General features: G+C 36.1%; 1 protein-coding gene across 3 annotated transcripts in view; it reads right to left on the minus strand.

Moving 5' to 3' along the window:
• SORCS1 (sortilin related VPS10 domain containing receptor 1) overlaps positions 1 to 25,050 on the minus strand; it is a 714,896-nt gene that overhangs the window by 182,107 nt on the left and 507,739 nt on the right. For all 3 annotated transcript variants that reach the window (XM_051981370.1, XM_051981369.1, XM_051981371.1), the window contains exon 5: positions 9,442 to 9,515. In XM_051981370.1, coding sequence (XP_051837330.1) covers positions 9,442 to 9,515 — 74 coding nt within the window. The remainder of the gene's footprint in view (positions 1 to 9,441; positions 9,516 to 25,050) is intronic.

Here is a 25,050-nt window from a genome sequence, read left to right on the forward strand (position 1 = left end):
AGATTTCAACAGCAGATGAAAATAGTTTCTAATAATTTAATAATGTTGAAATGGGCCATCTTGAGAGATAATATGCACTAAGCCACTGCAGATATTGAAACTAAGGGAAGATAGATGGCCATCTGGTAGGGATTCTTGTTTTCAGAAGGATGTTACAAGATATGACCTGTATAGTATCTTCCAACACTAAGATTCAGTAATCCCCAAAGATCTCAAAATACTGTCCCTTTATCCATCTAAATATTCCCTCTAGTCTCTGCTTCCAGATTACTTCCCTACTCTTTGCAGAATACTTGGCCCTTAGCACCCTTTTAGCTGAACAATTCAGAGGACCATTGCAAAAAATTGCTCCCCAGACTATCTTCTGGCACTACTCTATGCATTTCACTTGACAAGAAACATTTCATTACCCTTAAGAAATGGGTGTGTAACCTTGGTCTTTATTGTTCCTATGTAAGGGTTCTGTGCTCACCTCCTGGCTACTTCCTGCACTATTTGAACTAAACTTATTATAAGCAAGTTATCCCTACAAATTAACCTAAAATTTCTCTATGGCAATCTGAGCCTGATGGTTCTATCTTTGTCTTCATCAACTAATGGGAACAATTAAACTTTGTATTTTTCTTTATTATATGAAACCTGCATTCTTTCACTACTTCCTTTTTTTTTTTTTTAAACCAATTGCATCTCTTCTAACCCAAAGGAAATGGAACTTGGTTGTACATCTCTGCCTCCACTAAGAGATATCTGAATGACAAGAAACAGAAAATAGGATAGGAAAAAAATAAAAGCATATGGCTTTTTAATTTAGCATAACAACAACAAAAAATGACTCATATGTCAAAATCAGGCCTCTGTTTAGCTCTTAAGTCCAAATGTTCTCTAAAGAAAATTTAAAGGACAGCATGTAACCTCCACCCTTAGAGTACTGTAATAACATCCTTTGTTTCAATGTCCTGGCTTTTCAGATGTCTAAAGTGAAGAGCATCAAATGTAAGGTTTATCGCATTCTTTGGCAACTATCCAGGCCCATCTTTCCTACTGATTTATGTGTTTTTTTAATTTTTAATCCCTGTTTGGAGTGGGCCCCTGAAGTATGCTCTTCTTAGTTTCATTTTTCTAAGAAAAAAATTTAATATGGCCATTATTTGTTCAACTTAGAACACATTATTGAAAATCTATTTGTATGATATACTTATTCATAGTTGTTTGTCCTTAATTTAAACTGATTTCTAAATGCAGTAGCTCCAGTGGCTCTGAAGAGCCTTACAGGTTTAGTTATGCAATTCAATCTCTTTTTGCACAAGCCAGAAAGAGGCTAATGCATTCATTGCTGTGAGACCATTGGCAAGTCATGTGACTTCTGCCTCAGTTTCCTCATTTGTAATATGAAAATAATAATATCACCTATCTCTCCAAGAGATGTTATAATAATTGGATAATATTTGTAAAGCACTTTACACAATGTCTGGTACAGAATATGTACTACATAAATATTAGCTATTAGCATTAGTACTACATAAACATTAGCTATTGAAAATAGTACTAGAGTATAGGGAGATAGTCTTTGGCTTTTTACACTCATTGCTATACTTTAATAAATCTGTTCTATGTTAATGATGTTAGTTTAAGTACTAATATCCTTCAAGGGAGAATAGCTGGAGAATAGTTGTTTATATTTTCCTTCAAACTGAATGGATGCTCTTTAGAGTAGCTGTCTTATACCCTTGAGAAAAATGGAATTGGAGAAGTTACCCCCGACCACTTTGCCAGTCAGCCCAACCCAGGGAAATGATTCTACCACAGGTCGGTTTTTAGAAATGGACTTTGTCTATACCCTAATAATGACCTATTAGCTAGAAGCAAGTGATACAGTGGATTGAATGTTATACTTGGGGTCAGTAAGACCTAAGGTCAGATCCACATTTGACACTAACTGAGCAATTCATTCTTCTTTTTTCTTCAGTTACCTCAACTGTAAAACTGAAATAATAATAGCATCTGCCTGGCAGAAGTGTTGTGTGAATCAAATAAGATTATATTGTAAAACACTTAGCACAGTGTCTGGCCCATAACAGGCACTATATGAATACTTATTTACTTCCTTCCAAATCCACCCCATCCCTTATGAAGACTGTCAGTATATAAAATGTATCATGTTATATACAAATGGGAAATACAGTCCAAGAGTACAGTAGAAGTGGGAATAGTAGTAGGCAAAGGAATATGTAGACTCCTTTCTAAAAGAAGTAAGTAAGAGTCCAGAAGACATTAACCCTTCAATTGAAAAACTCATATTAACTAGTGCTAAGTCTGTTGCTATGTATACTTATGTTGCTAAATTATTTTCTAAATAGTGTATTATTACAGGTAGCCAGATGACATAGAGGAGTGGAACTGTACTCATGAAGACATGAATTCAAATCCAGCCTGAGATATTAACTGTGTGACCACTGGCAAGTCATGTGACTTCTGCCTCAGTTTCCTCATTTTGTAATATGAAAATAATAAAAAGATCTATCTCTCCAAGGAATGTTATAATGATAGAGTAATATAATATTTGTAAAGCACTTAGCACAAGGTCTGTATAGAGTAGGTATTATATAAACATTTGCTATTAACATTAGTAAAATAGTACTAAAGTGTAAGCAGATAGTCTTTGGTTTTTTACTGTCATTGCTATTCTTTAATAAATCTGTTCTAAGTTAAGTGCTAACAAGGCACCAATATCCTAGAAAAGCAAACAGATCTAAATCAGACATCCCTAGACTAAAATCTGGATAGAGGCTAAGCCATAATATTTTTAATTATTAAAAAACTCCAAAATTAAAAAAATTAATAACTGGCCATTTAAGAGAGCACGAATCACGGATTATCTGTGGTAATCATATATATTGGACTTTCTAGGATAGTCCCAATTTTGAAAAAAAAAGTATAAATATAATTTTAATAAGATTTTTAATAAGATTTTTCCAAATCTAAATTTCCAAAATTTAACCTTTGGTTAAATTATTTGTCCCACATTTTTGATTCAGAAAATATTTTCACCACACATCTACCACATACCTCTAAAGGCTAGTAACCAAAAAATATTTTTTTTCAAACATGGCAACACATAAAGATTATAGATAAAAATGTGAAGGAACTGTCATTCAAAACAATCTAATTCACATTTATTAAACCTCTGTGACATGTGAAACACTATGCTAGACATTGAGAATATAAAGATTCAAAAAAAAAATGACCTCTGCCCATATAAACGTCACATTCTCCTCAGGAGATGGAACACGGTAGTAGATCAGTAAGAGCAAGGTCATTTGAGGACACATACAATAATAAACTAGGGATGTCAAGAAAATTGTCATGGAGCAAACTGAAACATGAACTAAGCCTTGAAAAAAACAGGAGTGTTCAATGGCGGGACTGAAACAAGAGGAAATTCTAGGATTGCAAGATGACTTGAAAAAATGAAGGGTAATAAAAGCGAAGTCAGCTCCTGGAGCCAGCATTCTAAAGAATGGCATTAACTTCATCAATTGAAAGGCACTGAAAGGGAAGGGAAAACACCAAAAAAACAGTGGCCCTGGGGGTCAGAAGACCTAAATTCAAACCTGTTTTATGATGTAGTCTTGGGAGAGCCATTTAACTTCTGTTAATCCTTTAAACTTTCCTTATCTTTAAAATGAAAAAGTTGATCTAGATCACCTCAGAAGTCTCTTCCAGTTATAAATTTTTGATCCTATGGGAATAAAGCTGAACTGTGGAGAGGACCCATGAAAGTGAATGGGTGAGTGATAAGTACCTTCAGTAAAAATTGAGGAGATGGATGAGATGCACCCTCAACTAAAGGAGAACTGAATCAAGGCAACCACAAGGTAGACCTAAGTGGCAATACAGTTGAGAGGAATGATCATCATCATCAGGAGGGGGTATGGAATACATCAATGGTAGTGAGAGCCTTTATGACACTTCATGAGAATAAAAGAGCTATGATAGAAAAGAGCTCTGAACAAGTTCATCAATGAGAAACAATAATCAGAGGAGAATTGTAAGAAACAAGAATTCATCCAGAAAAAAAATATATATATAAGGAGGAGGGAAGCTGCCTGATGATACGGTGAACAAAATATTGGGCCAGAAGTCAGAAAGAATAGATTTCTAATCTAGCCTCAGACATATTATGCTGGGTGACTCTGAGCAAGTCACTTAACCCTGCTTGCCTCAGTTTTCTCATCTATAAATTGAGCTGGAGAAGGAAATGTCAAACTGCTCTAGTAACTTTGCCAAGAAAAACCCCAAAGGGGTCATGAGGATTTGAACATGACTGAACAACAACAAAAATATAAAGAAGAACTCTGATTTATGAGCCCTTGATCCTGACCACTTGAACTAAGAGTCCTCTCTGGTCAAAATGGAAGTGATAGAGACTATATAACTCTCTGAAGGAAGATTGTTCTTTGGAGGATATAGTTGCTCACCGTGGGCTCAGATTTAAATCTTTTGTATTTCTATTAACTTCTAAATAAATCTACTAATATTTCAAATACTATGAACCTATATACTTATAAGGGGAAACACTAACTAGCCACATTTGAAAAATGACATATGTTAATGTTCCCAGAGCTTTCCAAAGATTGTAGAACTTGGGAGGATACCCAAATGACTTATTAGTGATTCCCAAGAAATCAAGGAAAATGGTAGACATGGGATGATGGAATGGGATTATACCTTATCTTTTGAGCTCCAATGCCTTTATACTAAGGAGAGAGAGATGCACCAGCTTTGTTACAATTCTTAATTTCCCAAAGAAGAGACTGTATCCTCCTTGAGGGCCAATTGACAAGTGTTTTTACTAAGAAGGTGCTTATATTAGTCCCTTCTAAATACCTGTAGTTGAATTTATACAAGATAATCAAAGCAATCTGTTTTGAAAGTAAAAGTCTCCATATAATTCTAGTTATACTTAAAACTCTTGTGCAATTTGAAAGAACTTATTTGGAAAATTACTAATAACTTGGGTTCATCTCTATCTTTCATATTAGCACCTAAGAATTTCTGAGCATCAGAAAAATTTTAAAAAGAGTAGTGGGTTCTAAATTACTATTGATTATCAGAGTTAAATTGAAAAAACTCTGAGGTACCAGCTCAGACTTAATGAATTACAAAAGCTGGAGGGAATGAAAGCAAATAGGTACACTAATGGACTGTTCAATGAATAGTGAATTGATCCAACCCATTTTGCAAAACAATTTGGAACTGTGCCCATAGGGCTATAAAACTGGGCATACTCTTCAGCCCAATAATACCACTACTAGGTCTGTGTCCCAAAAAGATCAACCAAAAAAGAAGGATCTCCATGTATAAAAATATCTGTATGAGTTTTTTGTCATAGCAAAGATTTGGAAATCAAGGATATGCCCAATAATTGGAGATTGTGAGGGAACATTATTGTGCTATAAGAAGTGAAGGGGGGTCATTTTAGAAAAAAAATATCAAGATCTATATAAACTATTGCAAAATGAAGTGAGAAGTTCACTGTGAAGTTCAGTGAAGTTCACTGTGCACAGCAACAGCAATATTATCACAATGATCAATTGTGAAAGACTTGGCTACTCTGATTAATACAATGATCCAAGACAATTTCACAGGACTTATAATAAAAAAAAAAATGCCATTCAACTCCAGAGAGCACTGATGACTTCTAAGTGCAATTGGAAGTAAACTTTTCTGACTTTTTTTTGCAATATGACTAATAAGGAAATATGTTTCTCATGATTTCACAAATATAATTGATATCATATTGTTTGCTTTCTCAATGGAAGGGGGATGGAGAAATTTGAATTCAAAATTTAAACAAACAAAAATGTTTTAAATAAATAAATAATAAGCAATTGAAGATATAGGGAAGACTTTGTGATTTTCATCAACCAAAAAATTAAAAAAAGAAAAATGTTTTGCTATTTACAAAAGTTTAAGCTAATTTGAGAGTTAGGAAAATTTAAATCAGTAGTCTTTATTACTGTGTACAAAGTCAAGCTAGACAGCTTCCCCCGAGAGATGCTTTGATGCACTGTTGCTTTCTTCTCCTTCACATGTCCCTGTGAGTGGAGAAATCCAGTTTAATTTAGAAACTAGTGATTTAACTCTACCTCTCCTTAGAATGATCAGGCAGACTTAATTAATTCAGAATAACTAGAAAACAGTGCATCCAGAAAGTCAAAAGTCTGAGCTGAGGAATATTCAGAAAGAAACAAGAACTGTTATTTTCAGATACATTTAGTAATGAGAATAAGGCAAATTTAGTGTTAGTTGGTAGTTGCCCTCCTTCCATGATCAAACGTGAAAGATCTCAAATAATCACCATTCTAAGCTCCTGCTTACTTACAAATGTACTGTTTACATAATGATGATGATGATGATGATGATACTAACTAGAATTTCTATAGTACTTTAAGGTTTACAAAACAGCTTCAATATGCTTGAATCCAATATTCATGTACATGAAAAATTCCCTTTCACCCTAACAAGCCTAGTCTTAAATTTTCACAAATTTCAAGTCAAGACCTATATTTCCAAGCTGAATGAGCATAGTAGTTGTCATGTTGTAGAATTTAAATAAGGATTAGCTATGACATGACTATTAGGATGCTTACATTTTAATGGATCCTAAAGAAAATTTACAAATCTATTTTAGAGCTTCATAAAGAGGCATGCATATGTACACACATACACACGTATAAGAATACATGCCTAAATACATCTGATCAGCTTGACATGGTGAACAGAGTGCAGGCTTTAAGTCAGGAATACCTGGGTTCAAATATCAACACAAACACTTAGCTATTTGATTTTTGGCAAGGCACAACTCCTCCAACTTTCCAGTTTCTCATCTGTTAAAGGGATATCAAAATAGTATCAACCTTCTTACTATAAATCTAAGATCTCAGAGGCCATCTAGTCCAATGCCTTTATTTTTATACATGAGAAAAACTAATGCCGTGAAAAGTCCCATGATCACACAGGCAAAATCACACAGGTAGGACTTAAACCCAAGTCCTCTTAAATAAAAATCATTGTTCTTGGGGTAGTTGGGTCACACAGGTGATAAATCACTAGTCCTGGAGTCTGGAGGACTTGAGTTCAAACCAGTTTCAGACACTTACTAGCTATGTGACCCAGCAAATTACTTAACTTTGTTTGCCACAAAACAAGCTAACAAATGAATGAATACATAAATAAATGAAATATAAAAGTCATTGTTCTTTTGATCATACCAGGCATTAAGGATCAAAAAAAAAAAAAAAAAAAAAAGGAAAAGAAAAGACAAGAAAAGAAAGAAAAGGAAAATGTATCTTAAACTTAAATTAATATAAAATGTGAGCTATCAAGTCAGTCAGTCAATCATAGCATTATTCTAGGCATTAAAGGGATTAAAAAAAGCAACTTATTTAGGTTAAAAAAAATCACATCCAGGGACTTTACACAGTCATATATCACTTCAAAGTAGTATCATGCATTTACACCAATATATTACAAGCTTGAGAGCAAAGGAGGTCAATATGGGTTAGAGATATCTCTCCTGATAGAAGAGACTTCATTTGATTTGATCTTTAAAAATGGTACCACATAGATCTAGGCAGTAGCAGAGGAAAGAAGGATAAACTTTCAAGCTACAGAAACCCCCTTTTTAGTGTTCATGTTCCCTAGTGATGAAAACAAAGGGCCAGCTTTGCAGAAGTACAACTGTGTTATCTCTCACCAGGCTTGCCTCCAAATGGGCTGCCTTTTCAGGAAGCATCAATAGTTTTAACGGCTTGTCTAATGCTGTTCTCTAGCTTTCAATTCTCGAAGGGGTTTTAGTGTAGCATTTGAAACTGAGAGAGATAAAAATGTATTTCTCATGGATGTGTCTAAGTGTATGCAGCAGAGAAATGGTAGGCCTTAGTGAAAGGTATCATGTCATATTACATCCTGAGACAGATGTGTAGAAAAATGAACAGCATGTTTGCTTTGCTTTGGTGCGTTCTTTTTTAAGAGAATAGGTAGGAACCTTTCAATGGCCCAGCCACAATCTGCTCATGTGAACAGCTCTTCCAAAATGTCCCACTTCTGACAATGAACCCAGACTTTTGAGGAAAGGAATATTCAAAAGATTGGTTCTAAACTCATAACTAAAGGTCGTATTCCAACTTAGAGGCCACTTCAAAAATGTCTTTCTGGAGTCAAGTTCATAAGACTGACCAAAAGAAAAATGATAAAGAAAAGGATGGCGGGAGAAGAGGAAAGAGAAAAGGAAGGAAGAGAAAGGGAAAAGAACTACTAATAGGAACCTTAGTTTTCTGTTTGACAGGTTGGGCTCAAAGATGGCCTGGCCTTCCCTTTTTGTCCCAATCACTCAGCATAAAGTTCCTACCTATATGCTATTCCCTTTCATACTTCAGTGGTAAGCAACTACTGTTGCTTAGGTGCATTTTCCTTGTAATTCCCCTTCTAGACCATGAACTCCAAGACAGAAGGGATCAGATTTTAATTATTTTTTCATTTCTCTCTGTCTAAAGATTTCTTTACATTTTATTCAAATAAACAAGTATTTATTATAGACTCTTATATTCTAGAAACCAGAGAGACAAAAGAAATTAAAATTGCAAATTACAAAAAAATATTAAAAAGATGAAAATCAGTCTCTATCTTCAATGAGCTTGATTTTATTGTTTCCTTTTGCTTTAATACCATAGTCATTTCCCCTGAATCATATTCAGTTTAAACTTAGTTTACTAATATTACTAATAATTGAAGTAGCAATAATAGTAATAGTGAATATTTACATAGTATTTTCAAGTTGCAAAGAGCTTTTATGTATATTTTCTCGTTTCTGATGAAAGATATTTCACATAGTCAGATAAATAAATTTTAAAATATATGAAATAAGGGCAGCTAGGTGGCACAGTGGATAGAGCACCAGCCCTGAAGTCAGGAGGACCAGAGTTCAAATCTGACCTCAGACACTTAATACTTCATAGCTTTGTGACCCTGGGCAAGTCACTTAACCCCAATTGCCTCAGTAAAAAAAAAAAATATGTGTGTATATATATATATATATATATATATATATATATATATGAAATGAGTACAAAGGAATTTGGGAAACAGCATCATTAATTTGGGGGTCTGCTCATGAAGGTGCCAGTACTTAAGTCTTCTAGAAAGCTAGGGATTCTAGCACAGTTCTTGGTACATAGCACATGACAAAATAAATAGTAGATGAATCAATTGTGAATGCACATAAAAAAGCATCATTTGGGCTTGTTTAGAAATCAAAACATTCCCTAATCAGCAGCTCCCTTTAGAGCAATAAATATGCATCAAAAATCTGAAGGCCTCATCCAGGGCCATTTGGGCTGTTTTCTCGGTATATAACATGAAACATTTCCATATTCTTACCAGTAGAATCTGTTTGGGACGACTCCTTCCTGGAGAAGTTGCCATCTCCTCCCAAATTCCGCAGAACTATATAACTGGAGAGAAAAGAAAGAGTTTTCAATTGTGTAAACTATCAATTATGCAAGCATCAGAAGTTAAAATATCAGTTCAATCCATCAACAATTACAATGTTCAATTGAGTCTCCTTTGGCTGAAGCTTTGGGTTTGCATAAGAAAGTAGAGAAAAATAAGGATAGAACAGTTGGAATTAGTTAATTGAGACTACCAGGCTAAACAATGGAAAGGGCCATCTCTTAGGATACATACCCTGATTTCCTCTCCTCTCAATTGGTAATGTACTTCCTCAAATATTACTTTGTACATATCTTGCATTTAATTTTCCCCTTTCCTCCTCTATACACCCCCCGCCAACATTCCTTAATGTGATTCTGCAAATCCTATTGTATACTAGCCATTCATCAGCTATCTTTCTCTTTGACAATGTACATATGCTGGCTTCTAAAAAACTTACTTATCTTGAAGAGAGAGATTGTTAACTCCTATAAGAAACATATCCTGTATAGTTTTATTTATTTAAATTATTTCCAGATCTCAGAATCCTCTAGAATGCATACTCATTGTTAAAATTTTATTAATTTTATTGATTTCTTTTTTTAATATTAAGACTTTAATGTATCCAAAGAAAAATGAATATATTCGATTTAAATTCATCTTTTATAAATACAATCTCTTTTTAAAATTTTATTTTTAATTTATGGAATGGAGAAGAGCCTATTTATTCTAAAATGTTTAAAGCAGCTTTCTTTGTGATGGCAAAGAGCTAGGAATTGCAAGATGCCTATCAATTAGGGAATGGCTAAACAAGTTATATATTATGAGACACTATCATACTATGAGAAATGATGAGCTCAAAGCTGATATCAAAGAACCCTGGAAAGATTTACATAAAGTGAGATTGAGTAAAATGAGCAGAACCAGGAAAACATTGTGCACAGTAACAAAAATATGTTATGATCAACTATGATGGAATTGGCTTTTCTCAACAATGCTGTAATTTGAGGCAATTCCAATGGATTTTGAGATGGAAAATGGCAATCATTCAGAGAGAAAAATATGGAAAATAAATATAGATCAAAGGATAGTATTTTCAATTTTTTTTCATGTATTTGTTTGTATTACTTTCTTGTGTTTTTTCCCCTTTTGTTCTGATTTTTCTTGCAAAACATAACTGTAGAAATAAGTTTTAAAGGATTGTAAATATTTAACCTATATCAGATTGCTTGCTGTCTTGGGGAGGGGGAGATAAGTGAGAGAAGAAAAATTTGAAATGTAAAGTCTTACAAAAATGAAAGTTGAAAACTATCTTTACATTTATTTGGAAAAATAAAATATTATTGGAAAACTGTAATTAAAAAAAATTGGTCAACTCAATGATTTTAGAACAAAATGGGAAGGTTTAAACTATAGTGATTTCAGCATTTTACTAGCACTATCATATGCATCTCATGTCTGAACCATTTTCTGCAAGTTCCCCCTAATTCTGCATTTTAAGGGAGTGATTTTGGAGAACCATCAAAGACACATGCTGAAAGTTGAAGGACAGAAGAGAAAAGCTTCTGAGGGTCACTAAAACGGGAGAAGAAAGCCAACAACTCTCGTTCCTCCTCTCTGAACCTTGGTAAGTTATCTATTCTATATACTCTCTTTCCCACAGAAGCAGAACTGTAATATGTAAGTAGAAGGGAGAAATGAATGGCAACTAAAGCGTATAGAGAGAGGTAATAACACTAGAGGCCAATTAGGGATAGGAAATGACAATGGCAGATAAAGGATAAGATTCTCCATTCAGATTCCACTGGTACTCTTCCCCCATCACCCAACAAACATACTTTAGGTAGAGATTACAAAACTAGGGAGTGGGACCTTTTTGGGAAGGGAAGTCTGTAGAGGGTCAAGGCTCTGAAAAGGTACACTTAAGACACAGTATGATTGATGAGATAATGATTCTCTAGCTAATGATGTAATCACTCTAGTTAAGTACATATACTTAATGTGCTGTGATGATGTAATGCTACTATAGCTAGCACTTGCACAGTAATAGCTACAGTTGCACATGTAGGTATGATATAGTGAGTATTTAAAGAAAGTCTCAGACACAGAAGATTCTCAGCCACAGCTCGACACAAAAGAAGACATCAGATTCCAGGCTCCATATCTGACCAGTCACACGGACCTCCTGCCTCCTTCACTCCTCCACTAAGACCAAGGACTTGGGCTGATCCCGAAGTCCTCCTCTAGAGAGCTAATTCAACCTGTGCATTTTGATACCCAAACATGGGGCTGTAGGTGAGATCCTACACAAATCAGCTTGATTTTAATCAGAAAAGCGGGGCCTTGAAAATCAGGGCACAAATCAGCTTGACTGATGCAATCGGCCGAGTTCAGTGGAGAAATCTCCATGACCCAGAAATATGGTGAGTATGAAACTAGACAAGTATGAAACTAAGGACTAAACTAGTCACTTTTGTTTTTTTAGCTGAAATAGGGCAAATACTAAGAAAAGAGCCTCCCTCACCCTGAGGGGAGTGTGTAGAATGCATAGTTAGGTTAATAAAGAAGCAAGGTTTGTTGGTAACTCAGAGGCAGATCACTGTGCTCTTAAATATATTAGAGTGCATGTCTCCTTGGGGCTCTAAGGAAGAAAAATTAGAGCCAGATATGTGGGAACTAGTGGGAAAGCAACTAATTTTATATTATGAAGCTTTGGGTCCTGATTCAAGGAAACATTCCTTATGTACAATATAATATAATTGGCATTAAAGAATCCCACAAATTCTAAAAAAAAAAAAAAAAAAAAAAAAAAGGAAAAGTTTTAAGGAGAATAGCCAGACAAGGGAGTGTGAGGAGAAAGAGGAAGGGGAGAGAGGGGGGAGGAGGAAGGGCAGTGACACCACCAGCACCACCCATGCAGGAGCTTTGTCCACCCCCTATGATACGATTACAAAGAGCACTAATTAAAGCTAAAAATGAAGGACAGGATATACCTGATTTAAAAATAGAAGCATACCCTGTGATTGAAGAGTTTGACTCTTAGGGTCAAGTAAAAAGAAAATACACTACATTTAATCTAGAAATTATCAAAGATCTGAAAAAGGCTTGCACTTTTTATGGGTCTACATTGTCTTATGTTAAGATGTTAAGATTAGAGAATTTGGCTTATGAAGTTCTAATGATTGGAAATCTATAGCAAGGACATGTTTAGAACCTGGGCAAAACTTGCTGTGGCTTTCTGAGTATAGTGAACTCTGTAGAAAACAAGACCAACAAAATAAGCAACCTGGAGTTACCATACCAATCACCTCTGATCAACTAGCAGGTTTAGGTCCTTATGTAGACGTTTTAGCGCAGATTTATTACCCTTTGATAACATATGAGCAAGTTACTACTGCTGGTATCAAAGTACTGGGCACCTTCCCAGGAAGACAAGATAGAGGGGAAGCCTTCACAAAAATAGACCAAAGTCCAAATGAACCCTTTCCTGATTCTGTGGAATGTCTGCAGACAACTGTCATATGAACTATTGGTGAAAATGCAGCAACAGAAATAATGATAAAACAACTTGCTAAGGAAAATGCTAATGAGGTTTGTAGGAGAATTATACTAGGGCTACCCAAGGATGCTTCTTTAGAGGAGATCATAAGATGCTGTGCCACAGTGAGCACAAATGCCTTTTATACCCAAGCTATGATACAGACTTCTCAAAATCTGAACATGGGAAGACAGGAGTCCTTTTGACAAGGGACTTCTAGAGAGACTCGTCAATGCTTTCAATGTGGTAAAGTAGGGCATCTGAAAGCTCAATGTTGGCATAGAAGACAGGATGGGAGAACAAGACTCAAAACCATATGACTAAAATGCAACAGAGGCTTCCATTGGGCATCAGAATGTAGACTGACTCAGGGAAATGGGAAGCAGGGCTCAGCTTCAGAGCCCCAGGCAAAAAAAAAAAAAAAAAAAAACACTTGGGGCATGATGGCAGCTGCTGTTACACCCAGAGACTCTTTAGAAGTTTGGTACTCATTAATGAGAAATCAGACGAGAAGCAATCTAATGGGAGAAAGTGATTACAATTGGGGAGGGTAGAGTTATATGCTACTGGGACAACTGAGATATCCCCTGGAGAGGGGAAATCTATCCCTGTCTGAACTATGGATCCTTTGCCTCTAGTCACAGTAGGTTTAACCATTTCAGCTCCTGAGAGTGCTTGCAAAACAGTGTCAATCCATACACTGATTTGGGAAACTGGGGAATGTGTAGATAATATCCCAGTCACTAATACAGGTGTGTGTTATTGTGACTTATCACTCAAAAAAAAGTAGTAGCATCAGGTTTACTGCTATAGACTCCTGAAAGGCAATTTGGTGATAGTTGCACAGACTCCCAACAACAGAATCCAGGAATATTCTAAACAGCAGCAGTTACAGCTGATCAACCTATGCTCACTATCTATGTAAATGGCATATCATTGAAAAGATTGGTAGACATGGGTGCAGATTGTACAGTCATTAGAGGTGCTAACTGGCCCAGTCACTGGCCAAAGATTAAGACAGACACATATATTTCTGACATAGGAGGATCAATAGCAACTGAATTTAGTATTACCCCTTTGAGATGGATATTTAAAGGTGAATTAGTAGTTTTATTCCTTTTGTAGTAGAAAAAATCCCCATCAATCTATGGAGAAGAGACATCTTACAATAGTTAGGATTCCAAATGAGTACTTCGGTTTTTTAGGCAGGGCTGCTGTTGAGGCCTGCTTGTACTCTCATCTGTTACCATTCAATGGAAAAATGATACACCAGGGTGGGTAGAACAGTGGCCCTTACAAAGAGAAAAAATTCAGGCCTTATTAGATATAGTACAGGAGCAACTTTATCCAGGACACTTACAACCTTCTCTAAGTCCTTGGAATTCCCCAGTGTTTGTTGTAAGAAAGAAATCTGGAAAATGGAGGATGTTGACTGATTTAAGAAAAGTAAAAGAATAAATGGAAGCTATGGGAAATCTTAAGCCTGGACTTCCATCTCCTACTCAATTGCCTAGAGAATGGCTTCTTTGGGTTATAGATATTAAGGGTTGTTTCTATTCTATCCCTCTAGATAAGGAGGATACAAAAAGATTTCCCTTTTCAGTACCTAGAGTTAATTTAGCTGAGCCTTATAAAAGATATGAATGGACAGTTTTGTCACAGGGAATGAAAAATAGCCCTACTATGTGTCAAATGTATGTGGCTGCTGCTCTTGCTCCAATAAGAAAAGCATTTCCAAAAGTTATGTTGTTACATTACATGGATGACAGCTTGGGGTATGCACCTGAGGATCAAATGTTAAAATCATCTCTACAAAAGACCATAAAAACACTAAGGAATTACAAATTGCATATAGCTCCAGAAAAAATTCAAAGACATGTTCCTTTTCAATATTTAAGATATGAAGTATATCCTAAGGTGCTTAGAGTACAAAAGCTTTCTTTAAGAACAGAGAAGTTGAACAGCTTAAATGACTTTCAGAAATTGATAGGAGATATCCAATGGATGCATCCAGTGTTAGGCTTGACTACCTATCAATTACAACCATTATATGACACTTTAAGGGGAGACACTGCTTTAAACTCACCACTCCAGCTTACAAAAGAAGCTCAAGAGGCTTTGAGAAAAGTTGAACTGGCTTTATCCAATGTGGTTGAAAGAGTTACTCAGAAACTTTTGGAAATAACAGTTTTTGCTACAAAAAAGACACCCACAGCAGTTCTTCATCAAGGACACAGTGTGATAGAGTGGGTGAACCTCCCAGAACAACCAGAACAAAGCCTTACTCCTTATCCAGTGCTTGTGGCTAGAATTTTATTAAAGGCCATTAAGCTAGCAGTATAATTATCTGGGATAAGACTTGACAAGATATACACCTTTTATACTAATGCACAAATTAATGTATGCTTTGAAACCTTCTCAGAGTGGCAAATTTTATTGGCCACAGCTCCAAATTTTACACATGGGTCTCCATTAAAGATAACCCGACTATTACATAACTGGCAATGGATTTTTGAAGAAAATGTTTCTAAGGTTCCTCTTAAAGGACCAACTATCTTTACAGATGCACCCAAACATGATATTTGTGCTGTATACGCTTGTGACTTAACTATAAAGAGAGTAGTCAGCACTCCTTTTCAGTCCATTCTACAGAATGAATTGTATACAACCATGCTAGCTCTTACTTATTATCCAGGAGATATAATTATAATACCTGATTCGGCCTATTCAGTAGGTACAAAGAATTGCCACAATCCAAATAAAATTTGTAGCCTCTAATGTATATCAGCTCTTTAAGGAACTTCAAGAGCAAGTGAGAAGGCATCCAGGTAAGATTTATATTTTGCATGTCCACTCTCATAGTGGACTTCCAGGTCCTATTTTTATAATAATTCAAAAGCAGATAGCCTTCTAATCATGTTGGCCAATACTCCTTTATTTCAGGAAGCCCAAGAACTTCATTCTAAATACCATCAGGCTGCTTATTATATATGTTTGCAATTTGGGATAACAAAAGCGGAAGCTAGGAGCATAGTAAAAGCCAGTACAGCTTGCCTTTGTTTCCACACTCCTACACTCTGTCCAGGGAAAAACCCTCATGGTTTGAGACCCAATGAAATTTGGCAAATGGATGTGACCCATTATATATCTTTTGGTCGTCTGTCTTTTATCCATGTTGTGGTAGATATCTTTTTCAGGATTCACTTTTGCAATACTAGCAGCAAAAGAGACAGCCCGAGTGGCCACTGAATTCCTTATACAAGCTTTTGCAATCATGGGTGTGCCACAAGCCATAAAAACAAAAAATGGACCTGCATATACTTCTAAACTTTTTGCACACTTTTGTGCACAGTATAAGATTTTACACACCACTGGCATACCCTTTAATCCTCAAGGACAGGCAATAATAGAGAGGAGAAACAGAGACATTAAGATGCTCCTCCAAAAACAAAAGAAAGGGGGGCCACAGGTAACCCTAGAGAACTTCTAAATTTAGCTCTCTACATTATTAATTTTTTTGATTTTGAACAAAGATGCATTGGCTCTGGCAGACAGGTTTTATAACCCACCAGAAGGGCAGTGTCTTGTGCAAGCAGCTCCACTATCTTTAGATAATCACCAGGTGATGTGGAGAGACCCAGAAAGTGGTGAATGGAAGGAACCAGATAGGTTAACTGCTTGGAGCAAAGGGTTTGCTTGTATCTCTACAGGTGGAGAAGAAATCAGATGGGTGCCAATGAACCGTATTTGCCTTGTCCATCAGAGAGAGACTGAGCAGACCCTTGAAATGAAGAAGACCCAAGAAACATCAGATGGTTCCAGTGCTGATTGTGCCCACCACTGAAAGAGCATGACAGTTATGGTGTTTGACTCATGGACATCAAATTGTTGAGACTGATGCAGGACTTTAAAACCAGCAGGAATCATTGAATTCTCTGAGACATGATAAGATTGTTGCAGGACTTCAAAACCCTTAGGAATCACTGGATTCCTTGACATGTGAAGTGATGGACAATAGATTGGTTTTGGACTATCACTTGGCTACTGAAGGAGGCTTATGTGTGATTATTATTTATATACCCTCCTTCTAGGACATATGGAATGTATATTCATTTTTTTTTGTTATATCATTACTAGCCTGTGTGATTCCTCTCATCCTGATTCATACTGTTTGTTACATCACTATTTGCACATATAATTAATGTTTGTTACACCAAACTGGGCCTGCACCAGCTGTGGGGAGAATTCTAAATACAAGTCTGAATTATATTACTATGTGCTTGTGTAATATCTCCTATGCTGATGGATTTATGTTTATCTGTTTCAATTTCAGCCCAGAGTAAACCTGCTAACAGTATCACCTCTGTTTTTGTGTCTTCACCCCACTTCTTGAGAAGTCAGGGAGGGTTTGATCATCTACTTTTGGGGGTTCTCACCTTCCTGAGAAGTCAGGGAGGACATGACCACCTGTGTTCTAAAACCAAAGAAAGCAGGAGATGTAGAGGGCCAGAACTCTGAAAAGGTGTGCTTAAAATTGAGTATGATTGATGAGATAATGATTCTCTAGCTAATGATGTAATCACTCTGGTTAAGTAAATATACTTAATGTACTGTGATGATGTAATGCTACTATAGCTAGCACTTGTGCAGTAATGGATATGATTGCACTTGATCAGTATGATGAAATCTCAGACACAGAAGATTCTCTCTCAGCCACAGACATAAGAGAGGATGCCAGATTCCAGACTCCATCTTTGATCACCCACGTGGCTCTACTGCTTCTTAACTCCTCAACTAAGATCAAGGACTTGGGCTATTCCCGAGGTGCTCCAAAAAGCTAGATCTGACTTTACAGAAGTCACTGACAAACTAGACAAGTTAAAATTATTCTAGCAAAGGTAGAATTCATCTAGGGTAGAAGAGGTAAAATTACTTGTTCTTTAAAGGTAGATTTGGGCAAAGGGACTGAAGTTTTGGCAGACCTCTGATCTAGCATGCCTCTTAGACCAAGAAGAAAGTTTGACTCACTGGGGTATTTGGGTTGGAATGTAATTTAGAGGTATTATAATCTTTAGCCTCAATAGTGCCTTTTGTCTGGGAAATACTTTTGGTTTTAAAAAGGTGGAAAGTTTAGAACGGAAACTATGAAGAGAGGAAAGAAGGATGCAAGTACAAATACTACTAGTATTGCTACTACTACTATTATTACTACCACCAGCACTACTACTACTACTACTACTATTACTACTACTGTTGTTACTGCTGCTGCTACTACTACTATTACTACTGCTATTTCTACTACTTCTACTACTACTACTACTATGATTACTACTGCTACTACTATTTTTACTATTACATCTTCTACTTTCTTTTCTTTTAAGAGAATTGAGGTTAAGTGACTTGCCAGAGTCATATACCTATGTGCCTAAGGTTGGATTTAAACTCAGGTGCTCCTGACTTCAGACCTAGTCCATTAGCTTCTCCTGAGATGCAACATCTTAAGATATTCTAGGCTGAAGAAAGAGATATAAAAGGATTTTCGGTTTTCCTCATAGGTTGTCAGAAACTGAGAGAAAGGTCCAGGAGAGACCATAACCTCATATTAAAGTTAGGCTAGAGCTTTCTTTGGTTGTCTGTCTCCTTCAGGACCTTAATGGTGCTGATTGAGGTTTTTTCAACACTTTTCTCTTTGAAGGTGAGCTTCCATAGATTTCAGAAAATGTTCTCAACTATGTCTATATCCCTTTTATAGTATTTCTTGCCAGCTAGCCTATATAGAACATAGAGTATACTGTATAGAGCATAGATATAACATCAATACTATTGGCTTATCCAATGGCTAAGTTCATATTTAGCCTGCAGATGAGCAGGCAATTCCAGGTAAACTAAGCCAGTCCACGTCACATGCTCAGTGAACCTTGAAGGATCTTTTTTTATTTTTTCTGAGACAGTGTTTCTCGGAACAAAATAAGAGGCTCAAATCACTAGCTACTAAAGCAAACAACTCAATTGATCCAAACTGAAAAACATTTGGGAACCAGCCAAGAAGACCTATTTCAATTTAAGGTTTTGTTTCATTCCCCACTATTCCTGGGGAGGTTTTCTTGGCTTCCTTCCTTGAGAACACATAAGAAAAATGAAAGATAAATGCTCTCATACTGTATAAGATTTTATCCATTCTGTATTTGAACCTGAGAGCATCATATAACTCCACTCTCATAGAGTTCATGCCTCTGAGTTATATACATATCTGAACTTAAAGTATTCAAGTTAGCATCAAAGAACTAGAACAGGTGGCAATGCAGCATTGTGGAAACAACTAGTGGTAGAGACATGGCTAGAAAAATTTTGTTTGCTGTATTGGACTACCTGACATCTGAGGAGGGAAAGGGAGGGAAAATTTGGAACAGAAGTTTTTGGAAAGGTCAATGTTGAAAAATTACCCATACATATGTTTTGTAAATAAAAATTATAATAAAATAATTTTTTTAAAAAGTGTTTTGTTTGAAATAACAAAAAGGAGCTTAGTGAAATGCAAATTTGATATATATCAATATAACATGTCTGTCTCTGGATGATGTCTCTGGTTGGCAGGTCAGATTGCTCAGTGTTTTATTAAACAACATTGCCAGTTTGAAAAAGAGTAGTTGATGGTATGGACAAGACTTAAAAATCATCTAAGGGTCACTTAGATTAAGGCATAGCTCCTAAAAGTGGAAAATGATTTCTTGGGCTCTGAAATAATAATATGGTTACCCAATGGGGGGCAGTTTTCAAAATATAATCAGCCTTCTCCATTTATAAAAAGCTGTTTTGTAGAGGAGTGATCTTTTTTTTTATATTGGAACAAATACCTCAAAACCAGGAGTAATGGGTGAAGGGTATAAAGAAGCAAATACAGACTGGATGTAGATTTTTAAAACATTCTAACAATTCAAAATATTTTTATTTAAAGCTTTTTATTTTCAAAGTATATAGATCTATAATTTTTAATATCCATGCTTACAAAACCTTATGATCTATTTTTTTCCTCCCTTTCCCTACCATTTCCCCTAGATGGCAAGTGATCCAATATATGTTAAACATATGCAATTTTTATACATATTTCTACAAATATCATGCTGTACAAGAAAAATCATATTGAAAAGGAAAAAATGAGAAAGAAAACAAAATGCAAGCAAACAACAACAAGAATGAAAATACTACGTTGTGATCCACACTCATTTCTCACTGTCCTCTCTGTGGGTGCAGGTGGCTTTTTTTTTTTTATCACAAGACCATTGGAACTGGACTGAATCACATCATTGTTCACAAGAACCATGTTCATCAGAATTGATTACAAGATTTTTAAAAAATTAACTGGGTCACCGTGGAGATAAGGAAGAAGGGGCTGATAGTAAGATTCTTAGTCATTTGAGGTAACAAGAAATGGCTGCATAACTACTTAACATATATCTTTCAGAAAAAAGATTATTTTGGAGATACGTTAAACAAGATGGGGTTTTATTATTGTTCAGTTGTTTTTCAGTCATGTCCCGCTCTTCTTGAACCCACTGGGATTTTCTTGGAAAAGATACTGAAATGATTTGGCATTCCCTTCTCTAGATCATTTTATAGATGAGAAAACTGAGGCAAATTGGGCTAAATGATTTGCCTGGGATCTCATAGTGAGAGTTTGGGACTAGATTTGAACTCATGTAGATGACTCTTGGTGATACTCTATCCACTGGGCCACACAATTGTCTTTAACAAGATGGTTGCTGAGGTTTATTCAGAGAGCAATTCCATAATTGTATTTCTTTTCTATATTCCACTACAGTGAATTGAAAAAGCAATTGTTCATGTCTGGAATACACATCCACTCCTCTCATCTTCCCCTCTTGGAACACTTTCTTCTTTCAATGCTCATCTCTAGTGCCCCTTTTTTCCATGAAACCCTCCTGAATTCCTCCATCACTACATCAATAAATATACTCACTCTCCTTAAATTTTGTGTTATCCATGTAAATATTACACCCTCATAGAAAGTGCTGGGATAATATTCATTTTTTATCACTAGTCCCTAATACTTACTGTTTATTGAATTGAAATAATGAGGAAGGAATTTAAATGCAGGACTTACTCTATAATTTTGATGTTCTTTGTATTGTCTTTTGTATTTTTTTGTCTGATACAATTTTATGAGTCTTATTTTAATCTCTTTGACTAGAATGTGACTACTTTGAGGCAGACACTGTGTTTTATATTTCTTGTGCATCTTCACAGTGTCTAAGACAGTGCTGAGAATAAGGGAGGTACTCATTAAACATTTTCTAATTGACAATAGAATTTCTAAGGAACCCCAAGCAATGTCATGACCCAATTGGCAGCACTTCCCCATGGGATGAAGAATTTGTACCAATGTTATTAGGGCTGAACTAGAGTCATCTGGACATTCCACATGGAATAGATAGTTTGTGCCTGTATCCTATAGGACAGTGTAGTTTTCTATGATGTGTTAAGAGAGTCCTGCTCCTAAAGATTAAATATATTGGGGCATTTGAAGTTTTCAGGAGATTTGTAGCTGTAGGCAAGAGGTGAATATAAATTAACCCTCACTGGAGGGAGTTTTTTTCAAGTTCACCCACTACTTCAAACATTTTCTCCACAGGAAGTGAATTGTTAGACTTTGGTTACAGGAGGAAAGGGGAAAATCTCACTACAACTCAAGTTAATGTGTTAATTAAACCTATCCAACCTGACAGCAAAGCTTCCTTCTGTAAAGGAGGGAGGGGTGTCAAAGCATTCCAGTGAATAACAGTTTCAGCCTGTAATGGAAGCTTTTTCATGGAAAACCAACCAGATTTTTACTAAAAGTCAGTGCTCTGGCAATCCCTCAATAAGATCTATTTCCAGCCCTGTCTGTCTTAGGCTCTATAGTTTCTTTGGAATGTCACAGCAAGTCACCAAACACTATCATTACAATCTGTTACATCAGAGAGAGTATTAGCAATTTTCTACAGTGAGAAAGAGAGAGAAATGAGAGAGAGAGAGAGAGAGAGAGAGAGAGAGAGAGAGAGAGAGAGAGAAAGAGAGAGAGAGAGAAAGAGAGAGAGAGAGAAAGAGAGAGAGAGAAAGAGAGAACGAGGAGAAAGAGAAGAAATGAAAAATTATATGGGAGTTGCTAGAAGAAAATGTCTATAAACTTCTTTTTAGGAACCATCTCTTTATGATCCTTTTATTTTATACTCTAATTCTTCCTCTTCTTCTGTCTTTGAGGCATTCGTACTAAATATATTAAAATTTTTAAGGACAGAATGCTTGAATTTTCTGGCTAATTACAATGTCTTGTGAACATATAATTTAAAAAAAAAATCCCTTGTGGACAAGATTAAATCCATTTGATGGCCTTAGCAAGGATATTCTAGGGCCTACAATGGAATCATTTTTCAATAATCAGGATATTGCATAGTCACAGAAACAGAAGAATATTAGATGTTTCTATATAATATTGGAGGGATAATATTATAGCTACATATAGATACATATATAGAAAAAGAATAATATTATATATAACATCTATATATTTTATGTATTATATATATATATATATATATATATATATATATATATACAGCTAGAGAGAGAGAGATGTTTAACATTTGCAAAATGCTTTAGATTTGTTATCTGATTTAATCCTCAGGACAGCCATGTGAGGGAAATATTATCCCCATTCTGTGAATAAGACTAATAAATTAAGCATTGAAAGAAGAGGACAACCAAGATTTCAATGAGCGGACAGGGAAAAAAGTATATTGCAGCCATCATAGGTGCACCACATGAATGAATGTATCAGAAGGAAGCAAAGTATAGCCAGGAACAGATAATAAATAGCTCAGTTGAATGGATGTCATGTATAAAAACAGAACCATTCCCAGTAGTCTTGATCTATCTAGCTGCCATTGGACCCAGATGGCTCTAGAGCCTCCCTCACTTAAATCCAATTCACTTGCATGTTATGACTTTACCTCTCTGATGTCACTGGTTGTCTTCCAGAGCAAAAGACAAATAATAACAAGTTTTTATGATAGATTGGAATGAGACCATGGGAAGTCATGAGAGGGAGCTAAGGGAATTTCTATTTAATCAAATAGTGAGAGGGAGCCACCTAAGGTCTTTGAGCAGAATTATGTGAATTGTACTAATAAGTGGATATCACATGTTATTGTTCCATCACAACCAACTCTTCATGAACCTGCAAGTCATAGAAGACCAATGCTGTCCATAGGGTTTCCTTGGCAAAGAAATTGGAATGCTCTGCTATTATCATTCTCCAGTTTTACTCAGGTAAATGTTAAGTGACTTTGCCCAGGGCCACACTGCTAGTGTCTCAGACCATATTTTAACTCTGCTCTTTCTGACTGTAAGCCCAGTGCTCTATCTCCTATACCATTTAGCTGCCAATTAGGACATATGAGGGAAGGAATATTATTGTGCTATAAAAATTATAAAGAAGGTTGCATAAAAGCATAGGAAGACTTATATGAACCAATGCAAAATGAAGTGAACACAATCAGAAGAACAAACTACATACAGAAATAGTTTTTTTTTTTCCTCAATAGTATTATTTTTCCAAATAGATGTAAATATAAGTTTCAACATCCCTTCTTGTAAGCAAAGTGAAAGATGAACCAACTCTGATCATACAATAAAACGCAGCTATATTGTATTTTTGATGTCTTAATGGGTGGGACAAGCACTGGAGGGACAGAGTAGGTATGAAACGTGTGTGTATGTGTGTTTTTGTGTGTGTGTGTGTGGAAAAAAAGTAATCAATTTTTAAAAAGTATTTATCATTGTCCAAAGTAGTGACTAAATAACTGGCAGCCACACTTGACTTTCAAATCTTTTTACTAAGGGGATATAGAGAGCAAAGTTCTCAATGTGAGCTCCCTCCTCCTTGATGATAACAGGGCTATGACTAGTCATAGCCTAGGTTCTTGTCATGTTTCCCATTTTCAAAATAAGTGACAGATAAGGAAGATTGCCGCCTTTTCCAGGCTGGGCTTTTGGATTTAGGACTCCCCAGAGTCTGTGTTAAGACTGATGACATGGGTGGAGCCAAGATGATGGAATAAGGTGGGAACTTGTCCAACTTCTCCCCCAAACTGCTCCAACTTCCTTTAAATAATGACTCTAAACAAATTTTAGAGTATCAGAACACCCACAAATATGGAGTAGAACATTTTCCAGCTAAAAGCAAATTAGAAACTCAGCACAAAAGCTGGGAGAACATTGTGCAGACCCAGCCCCAGCCCCAGCCCTGCTTGGGCCAACCTCTGAATCAGCAGAGATACTGGTGATTCCCAGACCTCTCAGCCCAGAGACATCAAAGAGGATCTGGAAAGTCAGCAGAAAAGGTCTATGGAACCAGAGTGGACACCAGCACAGCCCTGGACCCAGATCCAACCCAGACCCCAGCATCAACAAGGCAGAACATCTGAATCAGCAGCAAGACTGGAGGCAACTCTCAGTACGGGGACACCAGGATTCAGAAGGCAAATGGAGAGGGTCTGTGTCAACAGGGTGGGAGTCTGCTTTGTATGTCCCATTGAAGACCTGGTCAGCAGAGCCTCATCCCTGGCCAGCACACTAGATCTTACAGCTACAATGGAGCAGGATACTCCTAATAGCTCCAGGTCAGAAAAGAATACTTATGGTCAGATTCCTAGACAGATTTCTGAAAATAGTTGCACAAAGCCCTTGAAACTTGGGATAATGTATCCTCCACTCTAAAAAGAAGCTGAGTAATAGGCTAGGAAAATGAGCAGAAAACAAAACAAAACAAAATTTCTTACCATTTAAATTTATTGTAGTGACAAGAAGTATCAAAACATACTCAAAAGGTGATAACAAAGTCAAAGCTCCTACATCCAAAGCCTCCAAGAAAAATAAGAGTTGAGATCAGATCACAGAAGAGCTCAAAAGGGACCTTTTCAAAGTAAAAATAGAAGTAAAAGTCAAGTAAAAGAATTAGAGGA

The sequence above is a fragment of the Antechinus flavipes genome, chromosome 2 (assembly GCF_016432865.1).
Source record: "Antechinus flavipes isolate AdamAnt ecotype Samford, QLD, Australia chromosome 2, AdamAnt_v2, whole genome shotgun sequence".
Classification (NCBI taxonomy): Eukaryota; Metazoa; Chordata; class Mammalia; order Dasyuromorphia; family Dasyuridae; genus Antechinus; species Antechinus flavipes.